This window comes from Ranitomeya variabilis, chromosome 6, assembly GCF_051348905.1.
Source record: "Ranitomeya variabilis isolate aRanVar5 chromosome 6, aRanVar5.hap1, whole genome shotgun sequence".
Lineage (NCBI taxonomy): Eukaryota > Metazoa > Chordata > Amphibia > Anura > Dendrobatidae > Ranitomeya > Ranitomeya variabilis.
This window is the reverse complement of record NC_135237.1, coordinates 559,113,985-559,133,695: the sequence shown is the minus strand read 5'-3', so window position 1 is coordinate 559,133,695 and position 19,711 is coordinate 559,113,985. Positions and strand designations below refer to the sequence as shown.

General features: G+C 46.0%; 1 protein-coding gene across 2 annotated transcripts in view; it reads right to left on the bottom strand.

Moving 5' to 3' along the window:
* The window catches only part of DENND3 (DENN domain containing 3), a 59,730-nt gene that overhangs the window by 31,875 nt on the left and 8,144 nt on the right, over window positions 1-19,711 (bottom strand). For both annotated transcript variants that reach the window (XM_077271312.1, XM_077271313.1), the window contains exons 2-7: window positions 6,190-6,469; window positions 4,588-4,703; window positions 4,280-4,419; window positions 2,539-2,650; window positions 2,134-2,253; window positions 679-897 (exon numbers count right to left, since the gene is read on the bottom strand). In XM_077271312.1, the coding sequence (XP_077127427.1) occupies window positions 679-897; window positions 2,134-2,253; window positions 2,539-2,650; window positions 4,280-4,419; window positions 4,588-4,703; window positions 6,190-6,469 (987 nt within the window). The remainder of the gene's footprint in view (window positions 1-678; window positions 898-2,133; window positions 2,254-2,538; window positions 2,651-4,279; window positions 4,420-4,587; window positions 4,704-6,189; window positions 6,470-19,711) is intronic.

The following is a 19,711-nucleotide window of genomic DNA, read 5'->3' as shown; positions in this document are numbered from 1 at the left end:
TATGCACACAGTCCAATCAGAGGTGTAGGTGGGGTAATTCGGATAACTGCTAGAGCTGCAGCAAAGAAAACTGACTTTATCAAGACTGTAGCAAGCAGCCCAGTAAGTGATATATCACTGGAATCAGTGTCTCTGCCCCTACATACTGCTGTTCTCAGATGGGGGTCACAGAAACCTGGTAACATTCCCTTTAAATGGGCATTCTCAAATTTGGAAATTATCTCCTATCCATTGGAAAGGGGATAACTTCCTGATTGCTGGGGAGGGGGTCCGAGTGATCCTGAGAACTGGAGGCCTGAGGAGCATTGTGTGAATGGAGAAGTGGTCGATCATTTGTATATGAGTGCCAAAGACCAGCCGAGCGCGCCGGTCAGCAATCTCCAGCGGTACCGCTAAGAATGAATGGAGCAGAGCGGTACTGCGCATGATCGGCAATGCTCCATTCCCATTCCAGTTCTTGAGATCAGTCCTAGTAGTCGGACCCCCAGCAATCGGGCAGTTATCCCCTACCTAATGAAAAAGGGAGGAGGATTAGGAGACTAGAACGGGCCCTGGGTAACACCTAGAAAAACAATTGAAGATAATTAATATACAAGTGACTAATGTAAGTGAGACCAATTAGTATTATGTGAGCTTGTAAAAAAACATTTTAAAAAAATATGCATGATAATGGCCGACCTTGCACACTTCCTTGTAGTGATCCAGATGGCAGCCCATAAGAAAAGACGTCGGTGCCATGATGAAGTCCAGCATGTGCTGCGAGAGTATGGGCACAAACGTGTGCTGCCATTTGATGGGGTGGAGATAGACCATAAAACACTCAGCGATGAGGGTTAACAGGGCAAAATCCGATGAGAAAAATACAATTCTCTGCTCGGTCAAGATACAAGCCATGATCTATGGAGAGACCGCACACAATGTTAGAAGTACGATGAGGCCGTCCATAATAAAGCATTGGAGAACAGTGACCGACACATGCACTGAACTAATGTACGCTACAGACGCTAGGCTCATAGACACTGGCATCTGTGGCACTGGATAAGAGATGAGTGTTACATCGGTGTGGGGTCCCCATTGATTGCTAGAACGGGGGGACCCATGTTAGGTTAATGCGAGTCCCGCAGGAGCTGGGAGGGCAAGAGCCGGGAGGGCAAGAGCCGGGAGGGCAAGAGCCGGGAGAGCACGAGCTGGGAGGGCAAGGGCCGAGAGGGCAAGAACTGGGAGAGCAAGAGCTGGGAGGGCAAGGGCCGAGAGGGCAAGAGCCGGGAGAGCACGAGCTGGGAGGGCAAGGGCCGAGAGGGCAAGAACTGGGAGAGCAAGAGCTGGGAGGGCAAGGGCTGGGAGGGCAAGGGCCGAGAGGGCAAGAACTGGGAGAGCAAGAGCCGGGAGAGCACGAGCTGGGAGAGCACGAGCTGGGAGAGCACGAGCTGGGAGAGCACGAGCTGGGAGAGCACGAGCTGGGAGAGCACGAGCTGGGAGGGCAAGGGCCGAGAGGGCAAGAACTGGGAGGGCAAGAGCTGGGGAGGGCAAGAGCTGGGGAGGGCAAGGGCTGAGAGGGCAAGGGCTGAGAGGGCAAGGACTGAGAGGGCAAGGGCCGAGAGGGCAAGAACTGGGAGGGCAAGAACTGGGAGGGCAAGAGCTGGGGAGGGCAAGAGCTGGGGAGGGCAAGAGCTGAGAGGGCAAGGGCTGAGAGGGAAAGGGCTGAGAGGGCAAGGGCTGAGAGGGCAAGAGCTGGGGAGGGAAAGAGCTGAGAGGGCAAGGGCTGAGAGGGCAAGGGCTGAGAGGGCAAGGGCTGAGAGGGCAAGAGCTGGGGAGGGCAAGGGCTGAGAGGGCAAGGGCTGAGAGGGCAAGGGCTGAGAGGGCAAGGGCTGGGAGGGCAAGGGCTGGGAGGGCAAGGGCTGGGAGAGCAAGAGCTGGGAGAGCAAGAGCTGGGAGAGCATGTACTCCCATCCCTGTGAGTCTCTGGCAATGAAGAGAACAGTGTGACCTGCCACTCCACTCTGCTTCCCTGGAAGACTCTGGCAAACAGGAGACAGGTGATATTTTTTGTGGACTGGAACACCCCATTAACTGAACACAGTCCAGACAGTAATAGGTGTACGGTGCCGTCTCCAATGCGTTGTCAATAGTTACCTGTAACACCTGTTTCGGGGTGAAGCAGAGGAATGGCAGGTGAAGATCTAAATCAATTATTGGGCTTTCCAGATCTTCTCTTGAGGGGAAAACAATCTGCAGAGGTTTCATGCTGAACACCTACCGGGAAAACCGAGAGAAAAAAAAAAAAAGAAAATCAGCTCTGGATGTGACTAAAGCGTAAGATACAACATCAAAGTGTTCCACAATATTAGATGTAGATTTATGTTATGCTTTACTGGCAGATATTCTCCAGGACAAATAAAATGTATTGATCACCCCCACAAATGAATCCCTATAGAAACCCAGTATTTCCTGTACGGATCCCCTATTCTCATAGGTAGCCAGGTACATACGACCAAGCTTCTTCTCTGTTCTGTACCATATAGTAAGTGTAGTAATTACCAGATGGAGGGGTCCTGGCGGAGGACAAGGAATCAGAGACAACTTTGCAGCAAACTCCTTAATACGATCATCAAAACTGACATTCCTGCTGGACTTCAATTGTGAAAGGAGACTGAGAAAGGAGAAAAAGAAATGATAAAGAAAATAGTGGAAGAAAACGTCTGTTCGAACTGAATGATGCCTTTTCTAGAGATCGCTGCAGGTCTAGTAGCGGAAACTGCTAATTTATCCTACAGTGTCCACTATAGGAGACATTTAGTTTTGCATAAAACCCAATAAGTGGGCGGCCTTGTGATATCTGGTTGGGATTAGTCCTCCAGGGTGGAAGATGATATCTAAGAAGGTGACTCCACTATTTAGCTGTTTACCCAAATGGGACATAAGCCCCTTAAATGGAAGAAATCCTAGCACTCAATAAAAATTTAGCTGCCGCATTGTTTGAAAGCTAAGCACACAAAAAATCCCACCATCTGAAGTTCTGGACACAGGAGATGATCATATTGAAGTCAGTGAGCTGATCCCTTCATTTTACAACATTATAAAGTGGCCAAGCCTCCAATGATAATGTGTAATAAAATTGGCCTTGTACTGGACCCCATGGCGGTTCCCTTATCAGGGCACATCATGATTAACTCGATAAAATAGAGCCACAAAGTGAGGTATTTTAACAGAATACAACTCCTGTCCGATCTGGGTTCAAAACTGATATATAATATACGGTAATTATACATTACGTTCGTTTTACACAAGCAGATTTTGCCAATTAGTGAATATTTAGGATACTTTTAAAAATGGTTAATGCAAACTTTATGGGGAACAAATAATTGTTAATACAAAAGTCCTGTCTCCATAAATTTGCATATTGTTGGCAGAATGTCCCCTGTTTACACGGGGCATTGTTTTGCACACAAAATGCCTCGATTGTATCAGTCAAGATAAAGAAGGGGCCTTAAGGGTACCGTCTCACATAACGATTTACCAACGATCACGACCAGCGATACGACCTGGCCGTGATCGTTGGTAAGTGGTTGTGTGGTCGCTGGGGAGCTGTCACACAGTCAGCTCTCCAGTGACCAACGATGCCGAAGTCCCCGGGTAACCAGGGTAAACATCGGGTTACTAAGCGCAGGGCCGCGCTTAGTAACCCGATGTCTACCGTGGTTACCAGCGTAAAAGTAAAAAAAAAACAAACAGTACATACTCACATTCCGGTGTCTGTCCCCCAGCGTTCTGCTTCTCTCCACTGTGTCTGCGCCAGCCGGAAAGCACAGCGGTGACGTCACCGCTGTGCTCGCTTTCCGGCTGGCCGGCGCTCACAGTGCAGAGACGCAGAACGCCGGGGGGACAGACACCGGAATGTGAGTATGTACTGTTTTTTTTTTTTTTATTTTACGCTGGTAACCACAGTAAACATCGGGTTACTAAGCGCGGCCCTGCGCTTAGTAACCCGATGTTTACCCTGGTTACAAGCGAACACATCGCTGGATCGCTGTCACACACAACGATCCAGCGATGACAGCGGGAGATCCAGCGACGAAAGAAAGTTCCAAACGATCTGCTACGACGTACGATTCTCAGCAGGGTCCCTGATCGCTGCTGCGTGTCAGACACAGCGATATCGTATGGATATCGCTGGAACGTCACGGATCGTACCGTCGTAGCGACCAAAGTGCCACTGTGTGACAGTACCCTAAGTCTTGTATTGCAACCCAATTAAATAAAACAAGTATTCCTTTCTTACCATGATAGGCAGTCCTTTAGGGAATTATAGTAAGGATATCTGGATATAACGCAAATGGCAAAAGGTACATAAGCCTCATATGTCTTGGTGCTACTCGTGGAGTCCCAGTAAGCCTGCCCGTTGGACATTCCCAAAGAATCCTGCAGGGAGAAGTAAGCAAAAAACATATATATTATCTTAATCATCTACATTTCTCATACAAGTCAAAAACTAGGACGGTGCCCTGGTTCTCGGAAGACGTAATCATCAGGTCTCATGAACGGATCTCCAAGGGCCGGTAATTACAGACTACACAACACTAGTCATACCTGAATAGCTCGGAAGAACTGAGCAACAACGCCGTATGTCCTGGTCCCCAGAACGTCTGTAAATATAAGGAAATGGAAACGCTCCTCTTTAGGTGCTAAGGTCACTTGCATCCCCCCTGCAAAAAAAAATAATAATACAATAAACCCCTTAACGACCGCCGATACGCCTTTTAAGGGTGACAGTTAAGTGGCCTTATTCCTTAGAGCAGAGAAATAAGTGTATAGCACCCCCCAGCATCAGAAAATCTCTGGGGTCTCGGCTACCAGGGGTAGATGAGACCCCGGAGAACATGATTCGGGTCGTCTTTTACCTTCCCATCACGTGACCTCGGTTATTCACTGTCAGTTTTTCCATTCATTCCTCTCTCCTCTGATATCTAGCATACCAGAGGAGAGAGAAATGTTGTCTCCCGAGCCCCCCTGGTACCTCCGCCATCCTGCTCCATTCCCCGGCTTCATCTTCCCAGATGAAAATGGTGGGTGCATGCGCAGTGCACCCGCCGAGATCTGCCAGCCGGTATCTGGCAATAGGAGATTTTTCCTATTGGTTCATTTTGATCACTGTGACAGACTATCACAATGATCAAAATAAAAAAAAAATAAAAAAAAATTGTAAATCAAACCCCCACCTTGTCACCCCCTTAGGTAAAAAAAAAATAAATTATAAAATATGTATTTTTTTATTTTTTCCATTCCTTGCAGTTAGAGTCAGGGTTGGGGTTAGGACTGTGTTAGGGTTGGAGTTAGAATTGGGGTTTTTCACCGTTTAGGCATGTCAGTGGCTCTCCAAACGCAACATGGGGCCGCTATCGATTCCAGCCAACTTGGCGTAAAAAAAAAAAAAAAAAAATCAATGACGCTCCTTCCCTTCCAAGTTCTGCCATGCGCCCAAACAGTGGCTTTCCCCCACATATGGGGTATTGGTGTACTCCAGAGAAATTGCACAATAAATCTTGTAGTCCATTTTGTCCTGTTACCCTTGCGAAAATAAAAAAGTATGGGTCTAAAGTAATTTTTTGGTGAAAAAAGTTAAATGTTAATTAATTTAATAAATCTTCTTGAATGTAGTTTTGAGCACCTTGAGGGGTGCAGATTTTAGAATGGTGTCACTTTTGGGTATTTTCTGTTAGAGTGACCCCTCAAAGTCACTTCAAATGTGAGGTGGTCCCTAAAAAAAGATTTGTTTTTGTTTTTTTTACTGGAAAAATGAGAAATTGCAGGTCAACTCTTCATAACAAAAAAATAATAATAATGTTTCTAAAATTGTGCGGATATAAAGTACACACAGGGTATATGTTAGTTATTAACCATTTGTGTGATATGACTCCGATTTAAGGACACAAAAAATAAAAGTTTGAAAATTGCAACATTTTCAAAATTTTTGCCAAATTTCCGTTGTTTTTTTTCCCCCATAAATAAACGCATATTTAACATGAAGTACAATATGTCACAAAAAAAAAAACATTCTCAGAATCAGTGGGATCCGTTGAAACGTTCCAGAGTTATAACCTCATAAAGGGACACTGGTCAGAATTGTAAAAATTGGCCGGGCCATTAAGGAATTAATAATATTATTATTATTATTATTATGTATTGGTGTACCTGGAAAGCAAAGCTGGGGCAGGCCAATCAGGTCGATGTCTTTGGGCACGCTGATCTCCTCGGTGGTGGTCTCTCGGTGATCCGCGTTATTACCGGTCCCAGATTCCACTTTGGGTCTCTCCTTTTTCTTCCGGAACGATCTCCTCTTCGCCACCCTCTGGTACGGGCTCTGAGCGGCGGTCGAACTCTGCGCTTCTTCTTTCGATACAAAAGGAGGGACGAAAACCGAGGCGATTTCTGGTTCCAATACTTTAAGACTTCTTATACCTTTCTGGGCAACCTGAGGTTAAAAAGAAAAAAATATATATCAGATGAGTATTCACACTCGGCTGTCCCGCTAAACAATAAATCTATAAATCAATAACTGTCGTGCAGACTGCAGCAGGATTCTCTGCACCGCCACAAACCCACAGGACCTGCTGCAGAAAGGCTCCACATCATATGATGCCAGCACCTCCATTGTTCCTAAACATGATTTACACTGCAGCTTCGCTCCTCTACTCCATTATTGACCTAGTTTTGTCCCTCCCTTGTACTTTACACTGCAGCTCTGCTTGCTCACATTTTCTTCTAAAAGGAAGAAGACACATTAATTAATTTTACCCCACACATTCTAAAAGGAAACAAATGTGAAACATTTCCACAGAATTTACATGTTGCAGATTTCAAAATCTATCCTGAAGGTCAATTTACACGGCGAAAGTTTCCCGAAGGTGAGAATGAGTTCAATCTGGTACTTTATGACGGAGGATTCTGTGCGCCCCCAATATGCAAATGTGCCCCCTTCCCCCTCGGTGAAATCCCCTGCATAGGTAACATCCTGTGGATTTTCCCAATTGCACTCTCTTTTATCCTCCACTCGTTCCAGGAGCCAAAACTTTATTTTTCCCGCAGACATGGCTGTATTAGGGCCGTTTGGTTTTGCAGGAGGGGTGGTGATACCTTATAATGTACTTTTCTGGGCTGAAATAGTATGAGTCATGTGCAGGAAGCCCCCCGCAGGCGCCCCCAGTATACTTATGTATTTATACCAGTAAGTCGGGAAATCAGTGCATGTGGCCCCCGATCCTGCACGTACAAGGTCACCACATCCGCGCTAGGACACGGCCAGGGAGAAACCATTTACAGATCGGAGCACAATATCTGCAGGATGAACTGTTGCGGGTCTGAACGCGGAGGTTTAACATTTAAACGGGGGGTTACTTTTCCTCCAGCCAATCATTCCATGCAAAATCCAGAGATATTGGGGGAATTGTATCCATGAGACGAGGATGAACATCAGTTTTCACACTGACATCATCATATATGCAAATTATTTAAGAAAGATGTAGGACGCGGAGCGGAGATGTAGGACGCGGAGCGGAGATGTAGGACGCGGAGCGGAGATGTAGGACGCGGAGCGGAGATGTAGGACGCGGAGCGGAGATGTAGGACGCCGAGCGGAGATGTAGGACGCGGAGCGGAGATGTAGGACGCCGAGCGGAGATGTAGGACGCGGAGCGGAGATGTAGGACGCGGAGCGGAGATGTAGGACGCGGAGCGGAGATGTAGGACGCGCAGCGGAGATGTAGGACGCGCAGCGGAGATGTAGGACGCGCAGCGGAGATGTAGGACGCGGAGCGGAGATGTAGGACGCGGAGCGGAGATGTAGGACGCGGAGCGGAGATGTAGGACGCGCAGCGGAGATGTAGGACGCGCAGCGGAGATGTAGGACGCGCAGCGGAGATGTAGGACGCGCAGCGGAGATGTAGGACGCGCAGCGGAGATGTAGGACGCGCAGCGGAGATGTAGGACGCGCAGCGGAGATGTAGGACGCGCAGCGGAGATGTAGGACGCGCAGCGGAGATGTAGGACGCGCAGCGGAGATGTAGGACGCGGAGCGGAGATGTAGGACGCGGAGCGGAGATGTAGGACGCGGAGCGGAGATGTAGGACGCGGAGCGGAGATGTAGGACGCGGAGCGGAGATGTAGGACGCGGAGCGGAGATGTAGGACGCGGAGCGGAGATGTAGGACGCGGAGCGGAGATGTAGGACGCGCGTCAGGTCGCCCTCAGAAAACAAAGAAAACAAAAAACACTAATCAGAGTCAAGTCAGCCGGCTCTGGCCATGCAGCACCCAGGATCATGCAGAGCGGAATGTGTCATTTAAAGCGTTCGTCCAATTAGAACTTCCCTTTTTGGAGCTTTAATTCATAGGTGGTCTGTGACAGATCCATTTCCAAATGGATTCCAACTTATCCTGGCAGATTACAAGCAGTAGTTGGTCCCCGATTTTACTCCGGAAATAGGCAACAGAAAAAAAAAAATCTCTTGTAACGGCACTCAAATGGCGCTCCTGACCTTTCATTCTCCAGATCAGGAGCTGAGCCGGGACCATCTGTGGCAGATGTCAGCTGTGTCACACAGTCGGCATCTGCCTGCAACAGCAGCAACTGGAGCGAGCTCCAATCCTAGCCGTTTAACCATTTAAATGCTGCTGTCAATCACTGAACATGGCCATTACAATGACGAGCTTGTGATGCACGCACGCATGCTCCGACTCCCATCGGCCTCCCAATGTGGTGATCATGCGTTGCTGATGGGTCACTATATAGTGTTGGGGTCTAATTGCCGCCATCTTAGTCCTCCTATGAAACCCAGCAATTTTAGGTTGAGGTTTCCTAGAAGGGTTTGGGGGACTTTAGGACTTAAAAAAGTTATTGTAACAAGTTTTTAAGAATATATTAAAGGCAAAAGTACAAAAATGCAAAATATATTTATATATATATATATTTATATAATTATATTATATTTATATATATCATCGTGATTACTCGCTAATCCCGCCCCCTGCACATCACCACACACAACCCCGCCCCCACCACATTGCCACACATAATCCCGCCCCCACCCCATTACCACACATAATCCCGCCCCCACCACTATTTTACCACTCATAATCCTGCCCCCCACCACATTACCACTCATAATCCCGCCCCCCACCACATTACCACTCAACCCCGCCCCCACCACATTACCACTCATAATCCCGCCCCCCACTACATTACCACACGAGGCTCCGTCCTCACACATTACCACACGAGGCTCCGTCCTCACACATTACCACACGAGGCTCCGTCCTCACACATTACCACACGAGGCTCCGTCCTCACACATTACCACACGAGGCTCCGTCCTCACACATTACCACACGAGGCTCCGTCCCCACACATTACCACACGAGGCTCCGTCCCCACACATTACCACACGAGGCTCCGTCCTCACACATTACCACACGAGGCTCCGTCCTCACACATTACCACACGAGGCTCCGTCCTCACACATTACCACACGAGGCTCCGTCCTCACACATTACCACACGAGGCTCCGTCCCCACACATTACCACACGAGGCTCCGTCCCCACACATTACCACACGAGGCTCCGTCCCCACACATTACCACACGAGGCTCCGTCCTCACACATTACCACACGAGGCTCCGTCCTCACACATTACCACACGAGGCTCCGTCCTCACACATTACCACACGAGGCTCCGTCCTCACACATTACCACACGAGGCTCCGTCCCCACACATTACCACACGAGGCTCCGTCCTCACACATTACCACACGAGGCTCCGTCCTCACACATTACCACACGAGGCTCCGTCCCCACACATTACCACACGAGGCTCTGTCCCCACACATTACCACACGAGGCTCCGTCCCCACACATTACCACACGAGGCTCCGTCCCCACACATTACCACACGAATCCAGTTTGCTTTTGATTTTACACTGTGAATAAAATGTATTATTATTATGATTTTTAATTCTTATTATTGTTATTAACTTCATTTTAAGTTAATTCACCACCTGCGTAAGCGCTATTGAATATTGTCATTATTTACTTTAGTTTAATCACTAGCAGCATTAATTAGATAGCAATGAGAATGCCGAGCGTTAGCTGGCTGGAAACAACTAATAAATATATATATATATATATATTAGAAGAAGGGTAAAAAGAAGACAAACACGAAAGCGCATGAGAAGAATAATAATTGTGTTGGGAAGGTGTTATAGGGAAGGTGTTATAGGGAAGGTGTTATAGGGAAGGTGTTATAGGGAAGGTGTTATAGGGAAGGTGTTATAGGGAAGGTGTTATAGGGAAGGTGTTATAGGGCTGATACAAGTTGGCGCTAGGTCATGTGTGAATGAATAAAGCGTCCTGCTCCGTACAGTCACATCTCTGTGTCTGGTAAGAGGGAGAGGTTGTGGAGTAGACGCAGGTCAGATTTTCCGATCTTGGGGACGCACCCTTTCACCCCCAGCAGACAGACACCAGTCATGTGTAAACCAAACACTCAGCTGTGTATTTTACGTAGAAAATCCAGCTTGCCAGCCCCATCCACATTCACCAGCCCCATCCACATTCAGTGACAGGTCTGAGCACAAAGACTCTTCCTCATTACCCAAATACCTCCAATTAGAAATGTAGTATAGTTCTTCTGATTTGATATATGACTTATGTCACTTATCCCATGTGCAGGGCATTGCAGTAGCTTGATTACAACCACACACACAGTGACAGTTATTTGTGGTGGTAACGATGGATACCTAAGCTACTGCAATGCACATGGGGTAAGCAACATAGCAAATCAGAAGAACTATACTACATTTCTAATTGGAAACACTTGCCAATTTTAATATTATTACACCTAGTACATATTGGGATAGGATCTTGAAGATGGGATTACCCCCTACAGTTTCTATCATCTTCATTTTTCTTCATAGTGAGCAGGATCTCTGATGGCAGTCAGTGAATGAGCACATTCATTATTAATACAAAGGAGGAATTATTAATTCTATCCCTAACATGGCGGCTGTTAGAGCGCTCATTACCTGGCTTTCCTAGGCAGTTACTACTCTGCTTGGCGTCTGATTGTGGTTGCATAGTTTTGGGCTGATCTTGTCTAACAGGAAATGCAAAGAGGAAATTTTGAGAGGTAAAAGAAAATAATAACATATCCTGACAAGACTGACAGGCCGAAAAAAAAAAATCCAGTATCCTGCAGATCAATGTGCACATGACCGGCAGTGTTGTCACAGTCCACAATGTGAGGCTGTGCGGCCATATTACCGCCAGGCCAATAATATCACCCGCTAATATTGTATAGGGTCAGAGGAGGGCGGAGGGGAAGGTGACCCCAGTTATAAGTGACTGGGATGGAATGATCCAGACTGAAGAAACTAACAAAAAAAAAAAACCACACCAAAAACCACTGCAGATTTTGTTGTGGAGATACTGAAGTGTTTCTGCAGATTTCACTGGAAGTAAATAAAAACGGATGAAATCTGCAGCAGAAATTTCCATGTTGAAATCTATAACAAGAACCACAATGTGGATTTGGGGAATTCTGATGTGCAAAGTGCTCAGGACATCCGTGGCACCCACGTGGCTATGTGACAGCCCAGTAGAGGCCTGGTGGGGGGGTGAAAGGGACTTGTCCTACTCCGGGGTGTTCCCCTCCAAAAACTGCTGTCTGTTAGAGTCTGTACACAAGGTGGGGGGACCATCTGTGTCACTCATGATGGAATGAAAAAGGGTCAGGTGGCATCCCATCCAAGCCACCAATCCTCTACACGACTGGGGCAGAACAATGACCTCATATGGGCAATTCGAGGGGAGCTTCGTTTCCACATGGAGCAGGGGACTGACCCCTTTAATTAACCTTGAAGTTTCCTGAAATCGGTTTGATAAATTTATGGTTTAGACAATATTATAAAAAAAACAAACAAAAAACAAAAACAGAAAATTATACAAATGCTTCTCACGAAATTAGATTATCATCAAAAACTGAATTTATTTCAGTTCTTCAATACAAAAAGTGAAATATTATATGGAGTCATAACACACAGAGTGATATACAGTTGTGGCCAAAAGTATTGACACCCCTGCAATTCTGTCAGATAATACTCAGTTTTATTTAAGACAAATTAAATGAAGATAATAATACCAAAGAATTTGTGATTGCAATCATTTTCAGGAAGAAACTGAGTATTATCTGACGGAATTGCAGGGGTGTCAATACTTTTGGCCACACCTGCATTTCACGTGTTTATTTCTGTTAATGTTGATGATTATGGCTTACAGCCAATGAAAATACAAAAGTCATTATCTCAGTAAGTTAGGATAACTAACAAAAAACACCTGTAAAAGCTCCTAAACGTTTAGAAAGGTCCCTTAGTCTGTTTCAGTAGCTTCACAATCATGGGGAAGACTTCTGACCTGACAGATGTCCAGAAGGCGTCATTGACACACTCCACAAGGAGAGGAATCCACAAAGGGTCATTGATAAAGAAGCCGGCTGTTCACAGAGTGCTGGATCCAAGCATATTAATGGAAAGTTGAGTGGAAGGAAAAAGTGTGGTAGAAAAAGGTGCACAAGCAACCGGGATAACCGCAGCCTGGAAAGGATTGTTAAAGGGAACCTGTCACCACGTTTTTGGAAGATGGGATAAAAATAGCGTTAAATAGGGGCAGAGGTGGGCATTACATTAGTGTGTTTGTTATGCGTTTATTACCCACCTAAGTTGCCGAAATACCTTTGCAAAGTCTCCGTTTTCGCCTGTCAATCAGGCTGGTCTGGTCAAAAGGGCGTCTTGTCTTCCCCCAGATTTTGCGTAGTTTTCCGTTGGTGGCGTAGTGGTGTGCGCATGCCCAAAGTCCTGAATCCTCTGCCATGGGATTTAAAAGAGCGCGCTGTTCGTTTTCATTGGTGATCGGTGGGCGCGGCCATCTTCCTTTGGCCGCGCGTGCGCAGAAGCGGCGCTCTGCTGGCCGCGGCTTCAGGAAAATGGCCGCGGGATGCCGCGCGTGCGCAGATGGATATCGCGGCGGCCATTTTCCTGAAGCCGCGGCCAGCAGAGCGCCGCTTCTGCGCACGCGCGGCCAAAGGAAGATGGCCGCGCCCACCGATCACCAATGAAAACGAACAGCGCGCTCTTTTAAATCCCCTGGCAGAGGATTCGGGACCTTGGGCATGCGCACACCACTACGCCACCAACGGAAAACTACGCAAAATCTGGGGGAAGACAACGCCCTTTTGACCAGACCAGCCTGATTGACGCTATTTTTATCCCATCTTGCAAAAACGTGGTGACAGGTTCCCTTTAAGAAAAGGCCATTCAGTAATGGATTCACCAGGAGCGGACTGCTGCTGGAGTCATTGCTTCTAGAGCCACCACACACAGACGTGTCCAGGACATGGGCTACAAGTGTCACATTCCTTGTGTCAGCCACTCATGACGAATAGACAAAGCCAGAAGCGTCTTACCCGGGCCAAGAAGAAAAAGAACCGGACTGTTGTCAGTGGTCCAAGGTGTTGTTTTCAGAAGAAAGTACATTTTGCTTTTTATTTGGAAATCAAGGTCCCAGAGTCTGGAGGAAGAGTGGAGAAGCCACAATCCAAGCTGCTGGAGGTCTAGTATGTGGTCTCCACAATCAGTGATGGTTTGGGGAGCCATGTCATCTGCTGGTGTTGGTCCACTGGGTTTTATCAAGACCAAAGTCAGCGCAGCCGTCTACCAGGACATTTCAGAGCACTTCATGCTTCCCTCTGCAGACAAGCTTTATGGAGATGGAAATGTCATTCTCCAGCAGGACTTGGCCCCTGTCCACGCTGTCAAAAGTACCAATACCTGGTGTAAACACAACAGTATCACTGGGCTTAATTGGCAGCAAACTCGCCTGACCTGAACCCCATAGAGAATCTATTGTCAGGAGGAAGATGAGAGACACCAGACCCAACAATGCAGACGAGCTGAAGGCTGCTATCAAAGCAACCTGGGCTTCCATAACCCCTCAGCAGTGCCACAGGCTGATCTCCTCCATGCCACGCCGCATTGATGCAGTAATTGATGCAAAAGGAGTCCGACCAAGTATGGAGTGCAATTACTGAACACACATTTCAGTAGGCCAACAATTCAGATTTTCAAATAATTTTTCAAGCTGGTGTTATAAAGTATTCTAATTTACGGAGATAATGACTTCTGGGCTTTAATTGGCTGTAAGCCATAATCATCAACATTAACAGAAATAAACACGTGAAATAGATCACTCTGTGTGTAATGATTCTATATAATATAGGAGTTTCACTTTTTGAATTGAAGAACCGAAATAAAATTACTTTCTGATGATATTCTAATTTAGCAAGAAGCACTTGTATAGCTTTTGGTTTTTGTTTTTTTTATAATATTGTCTAAACCATAAATTTCTCAAACCGACTTTCAGGAAACTTTAAGGTTAATTAAAGGGGCCATCCCTTCTATAAAGCCGCACTTCAGCAGTTTCAGCATTTTACCAGAAATCTTTTTAGGGGATATATTATAACCGATACACAAAACTTGTTTGGTTCTACCTTTTCCAAGTCACAAGTCATGTGAGCTGCCAATATACAGTGAATAACCACAGTTTCCACGTGCCTCATCGGTCGGTCCGTGAAGTGCTCAGTGGTAACAATTATTATGGGGTTGAGTCAGAAGCCGCGCTGCGGAGCTGAACTCGTCCTTCCATGGGTCACATCCTGTTCAGGTCACAGTCAGACGCTCACGAGGTGCAGAACTGTTTATTGGAGCGGTGTATGTACCCAGTGATCAGTATTTGTTTAGTAGGCATGCCTGGTAATTTAGCATTATAGCGCAGGCGGGTGGAGGGGCGAGAGGGCACGATGGGCAGTTAGTAAAGGTACAGGGAGCACACTGGGCGTGAGGTTTCTCCGGAGAGGAGTCTATGGAATACTGTTTACACTAGCAGTTATTGCCCCATGCGTCCTTTATCCCAGTCACTAAAGACAACATTCTGTGTGATACATTGTAGCAAATTATCAGAACGGGGAAGGGGGGATTTGTGCATCTGCTTTCCAAAGTGGATACATTTGTAGCAAGGGCTTAGAGGGTTGCTCCATTTCCTAAAAAGGTGCATTGAAAGCGGATTTAATTTTCTACAAGTGATGCGACTTAATAGCATGGGTGTTCCGGTCAAGAAGATGGGTGTATATTTATGGGTATGTGTGATGCTACCCAGCAGAATGGTGCTCCGGTCAAGAAGATGGTAACAAATGAAGGGGCATGTGTGATGCTACCTAATAGCATGGTGCTCCAGTTAAGAAGATGGGAACATATGAATGGGCATGTGTGATGCTACCTAAAGAGCAAAATTGTGAGTTGGTGGTAATCAGATAATACAGTGTGTAATATCTTGGGAAAGTTGCAGTTTATTGTCTAGAGTGAGGCTATGATGTGGTGCCGATGAGACTGCCAAAGGCTGCCCCACTGCCACGAAGTCTACAAAGCACAGACAGTTTTTGCTCTTCATGCTATTCACAGCTTCGTCTTATCTGTTCCATGAGCACCCCAGCCCTGACAAGGGTTAAACAAAAAAAAAAAAAAAAAATTACACTGCACTAATTCAAACTACAAGTTTACAGAAAAGACAAAGAAAATGTAACACCACAGCACCGAGCCGGAATGTGGCCAGACGAGTTCTCACTATGCCCAAGTGCTAAACTTACACATGGATGCTGACTGCACAAGTGAGGGGTAGACACACAGCAAAAAAAAATATATATATACAGCCATAATCATGTACATACAGGGCACCAAGATAGATAGCAGTTATATTCTTGTACATAAGAGCAGTATTATAGTAGTTATATTCTTTTATATAGGAGGCAGTATTATAGTAGATATATTCTTGTACATAGGGGCAGTATTCTAGTAGTTATATTCTTGTACATAGGGGCAGTATTATAGTAGTTATATTCTTGTACATAGGGGGCAGTATTATAGTAGTTATATTCTTGTATATAGGGGCAGTATTCTAGTAGTTATATTCTTGTACATAGGAGCAGTATTATAGTAGTTATATTCTTGTATATAGGGGCAGTATTCTAGTAGTTATATTCTTGTATATAGGGGCAGTATTCTAGTAGTTATATTCTTGTACATAGGAGCAGTATTATAGTAGATATATTCTTGTATATAGGGGCAGTATTCTAGTAGTTATATTCTTGTACATAGGGGCAGTATTATAGTAGTTATATTCTTGTATATAGGGGCAGTATTCTAGTAGTTATATTCTTGTACATAGGAGCAGTATTATAGTAGTTATATTCTTGTATATAGGGGCAGTATTCTAGTAGTTATATTCTTGTATATAAGAGGCAGTATTATAGTAGGTATATTCTTGTACATAGGGGCAGTATTATAGTAGTTATATTCTTGTATATAGGGGCAGTATTCTAGTAGTTATATTCTTGTACATAGGAGCAGTATTATAGTAGTTATATTCTTGTATATAGGGGCAGTATTATAGTAGTTATATTCTTGTATATAAGAGGCAGTATTATAGTAGGTATATTCTTGTACATAGGAGCAGTATTACAGTAGTTATATTCTTGTATATAGGGGCAGTATTATAGTAGTTATATTCTTGTACATAGCGGCAGTATTATAGTAGTTATATTCTTGTATATAAGAGGCAGTATTATAGTAGGTATATTCTTGTACATAGGAGCAGTATTACAGTAGTTATATTCTTGTACATAGGGGCAGTATTATAGTAGTTATATTCTTGTACATAGCGGCAGTATTATAGTAGTTATATTCTTGTACATAGGGGCAGTATTATAGTAGTTATATTCTTGTACATAGGGGCAGTATTATAGTAGTTATATTCTTGTACATAGGGGGCAGTATTATAGTAGTTATATTCTTGTACATAGGGCAGTATTATAGTAGTTATATTCTTGTATATAGGGGCAGTATTATAGTAGTTATATTCTTCTACATAGGGGCAGTATTATAGTAGTTATATTCTTGTACATAGGAGCAGTATTATAGTGGTGATATGCTTGTACATAGGGGGCAGTATTATAGTAGTTAGATATTATTTATGGTGCTTGTGGTACCATGAAAATTAACCCCTCACTGTACCTTGCTGTTAGGCTGGAGTCACACTACCGTACAACATGGCTGATGGCTGTGCGATAAAACATCTGAGTCCAGTGTTACTCTATGTAGCAGCTCAGATCTGCGATTATTTTCTCATACTGAATCTCAGCCAGACTCGGCTGACTTGCACCCGTATAAGTCTATGGGTGCGAGTGACCAAACGCAGAGCACTCTGATATCCCCTGAGTGCGGTGCGATATACGCCAACAGGAGAGGAGATGGAGAAATTATTTTCCGCCTCCTCTGCAGCTGTGATCCGATCGTCTGTGTGAGAGGATAAGAGCACAGGAGCAGGGCACTGGGCACTCTCGCAGGAGCCGAGGGTCATTAACATATCCCATCCAATGCCATACGTTGGGGTGACTCCAGCCCTAGTGTAAGTTGCAGGGTTTTGTTGTTTTTTTTTTTAGATTTTCAGACAGAGCCTTGATTTAAAAAGAAAAATATTTATATGGCATCTGCCTGTTGAAAAATCTAGGGGCTATCCATAGGACTCTCATGGGCTTCTTCAGTGCAAACAAAACAATGTTACTTCTATTGTTCACTATTCACCCTTAACCTTCTCATTTTCAGCTGCCAAAAACTAAAACCTTTTGCCGTTTCACAATCCTAACCATGGTTCCCCTTTGTTTCCACAGTTTTGAGGTTTGTGGTAACTTTTGTTACTGGCAACTAAATACCAATAGAGAGATGAATTAATGAGACTGTTCTATCGTCTTCGTTTAGAAGATTATACATTTTCTGTGAATAGAGAACAAGGGAAGAGCTACATGGATTCTTACTGATAATCTACCTCTGCCCGCAGGTTCCCTGGCTATAAGAATTCAGCAAAACTTTCTGGAGGTACGCCGCCTGACTATAGAGACAACTGTGCGCCCCTAAATCCCACAGGAATATCAATTCCCTCCCGGCATCAGTTTCTACCATCACAGTCAATGATGCAATATTAAGAGGAGATTACCCCTCTAAACCACCAGGGAAGATGGAATCAGTGCCCGAGACCACCGGGGCAGATGGAATCAGTGCCCGAGACCACCGGGGCAGATGGAATCAGTGCCCGAGACCACCGGGGCAGATGGAATCAGTGCCCGAGACCACCGGGGAAGATGGAATCAGTGCCCGAGACCACCGGGGAAGATGGAATCAGTGCCCGAGACCACCGGGGAAGATGGAATCAGTGCCCGAGACCACCGGGGAAGATGGAATCAGTGCCCGAGACCACCAGGGAAAATGGAATCAGTGCCCGAGACCACCGGGGCAGATGGAATCAGTGCCCGAGACCACCGGGGCAGATGGAATCAGTGCCCGAGACCACCGGGGCAGATGGAATCAGTGCCCGAGACCACCGGGGAAGATGGAATCAGTGCCCGAGACCACCGGGGCAGATGGAATCAGTGCCCGAGACCACCGGGGAAGATGGAATCAGTGCCCGAGACCACCGGGGAAGATGGAATCAGTGCCCGAGACCACCAGGGAAAATGGAATCAGTGCCCGAGACCACCGGGGCAGATGGAATCAGTGCCCGAGACCACCGGGGCAGATGGAATCAGTGCCCGAGACCACCGGGGCAGATGGAATCAGTGCCCGAGACCACCGGGGCAGATGGAATCAGTGCCCGAGACCACCGGGGCAGATGGAATCAGTGCCCGAGACCACCGGGGAAGATGGAATCAGTGCCCGAGACCACCGGGGAAGATCGAATCAGTGCCCAAGACCACCAGGGAAGATGGAATCAGTGCCCAAGACTACCGGGGAAGATGGAATAAGTGGCCAAGACCACCAGGAAAGATGGAATAAGTGCCCAAGACCACCAGGTAAGATGGAATCAGTGCCCAAGACCACCAGGGAAGATGGAATCAGTGCCCAAGACTACCGGGGAAGATGGAATCACTGCCCAAGACCACCAGGGAAGATGGCATCACGTTCTCTTGAATAAGATGTACCATAGATGGCATGATGTCTCATGAACACAGTGGACGCCCTTGGAGCTGCTTCTCGATTAATCCCTCCATTCCTCATGAGAACAAGGGAATGAATGTGTTCATCACATGGAAATGTTTCCGATGTGATACATCAAAAGTTTCCACAGAAACAATGAGCAACTTTAAAGAGACTGTTTAAGATTTTTTTGAAGAAGAGTCACAAAGCTGGGAATGCATAAAACTCACCAGGACAATCCGCTGCACCGCTGCTTTAGTGGTAATGTTGGCCTTCGTTGACTTCTTTTTTTTTAATCCCCCCTATCTCACTTGAGAAAATGTTTGCCATGCAGTGTGGTTTGCAGAGTCCTAACTATTCGCATATTGGCAGACCGGCACACATCACACACCGTTAGTATTCAACAAGCAGGACAGTTTGCTGAAAAATGTACTCGGGGGTAGACAACCCCTTTAACTGCCCTGCAATGAGGACGTGTTGATCATGTGTTTATGACCTCTGCAGCCAAAGGCCTGAGAGGTGACTTGCTGACTGTGATTGGCTGCAGCGGTCACATGCATGTGATATGCAGATCATCACTCCAGGGAAGGT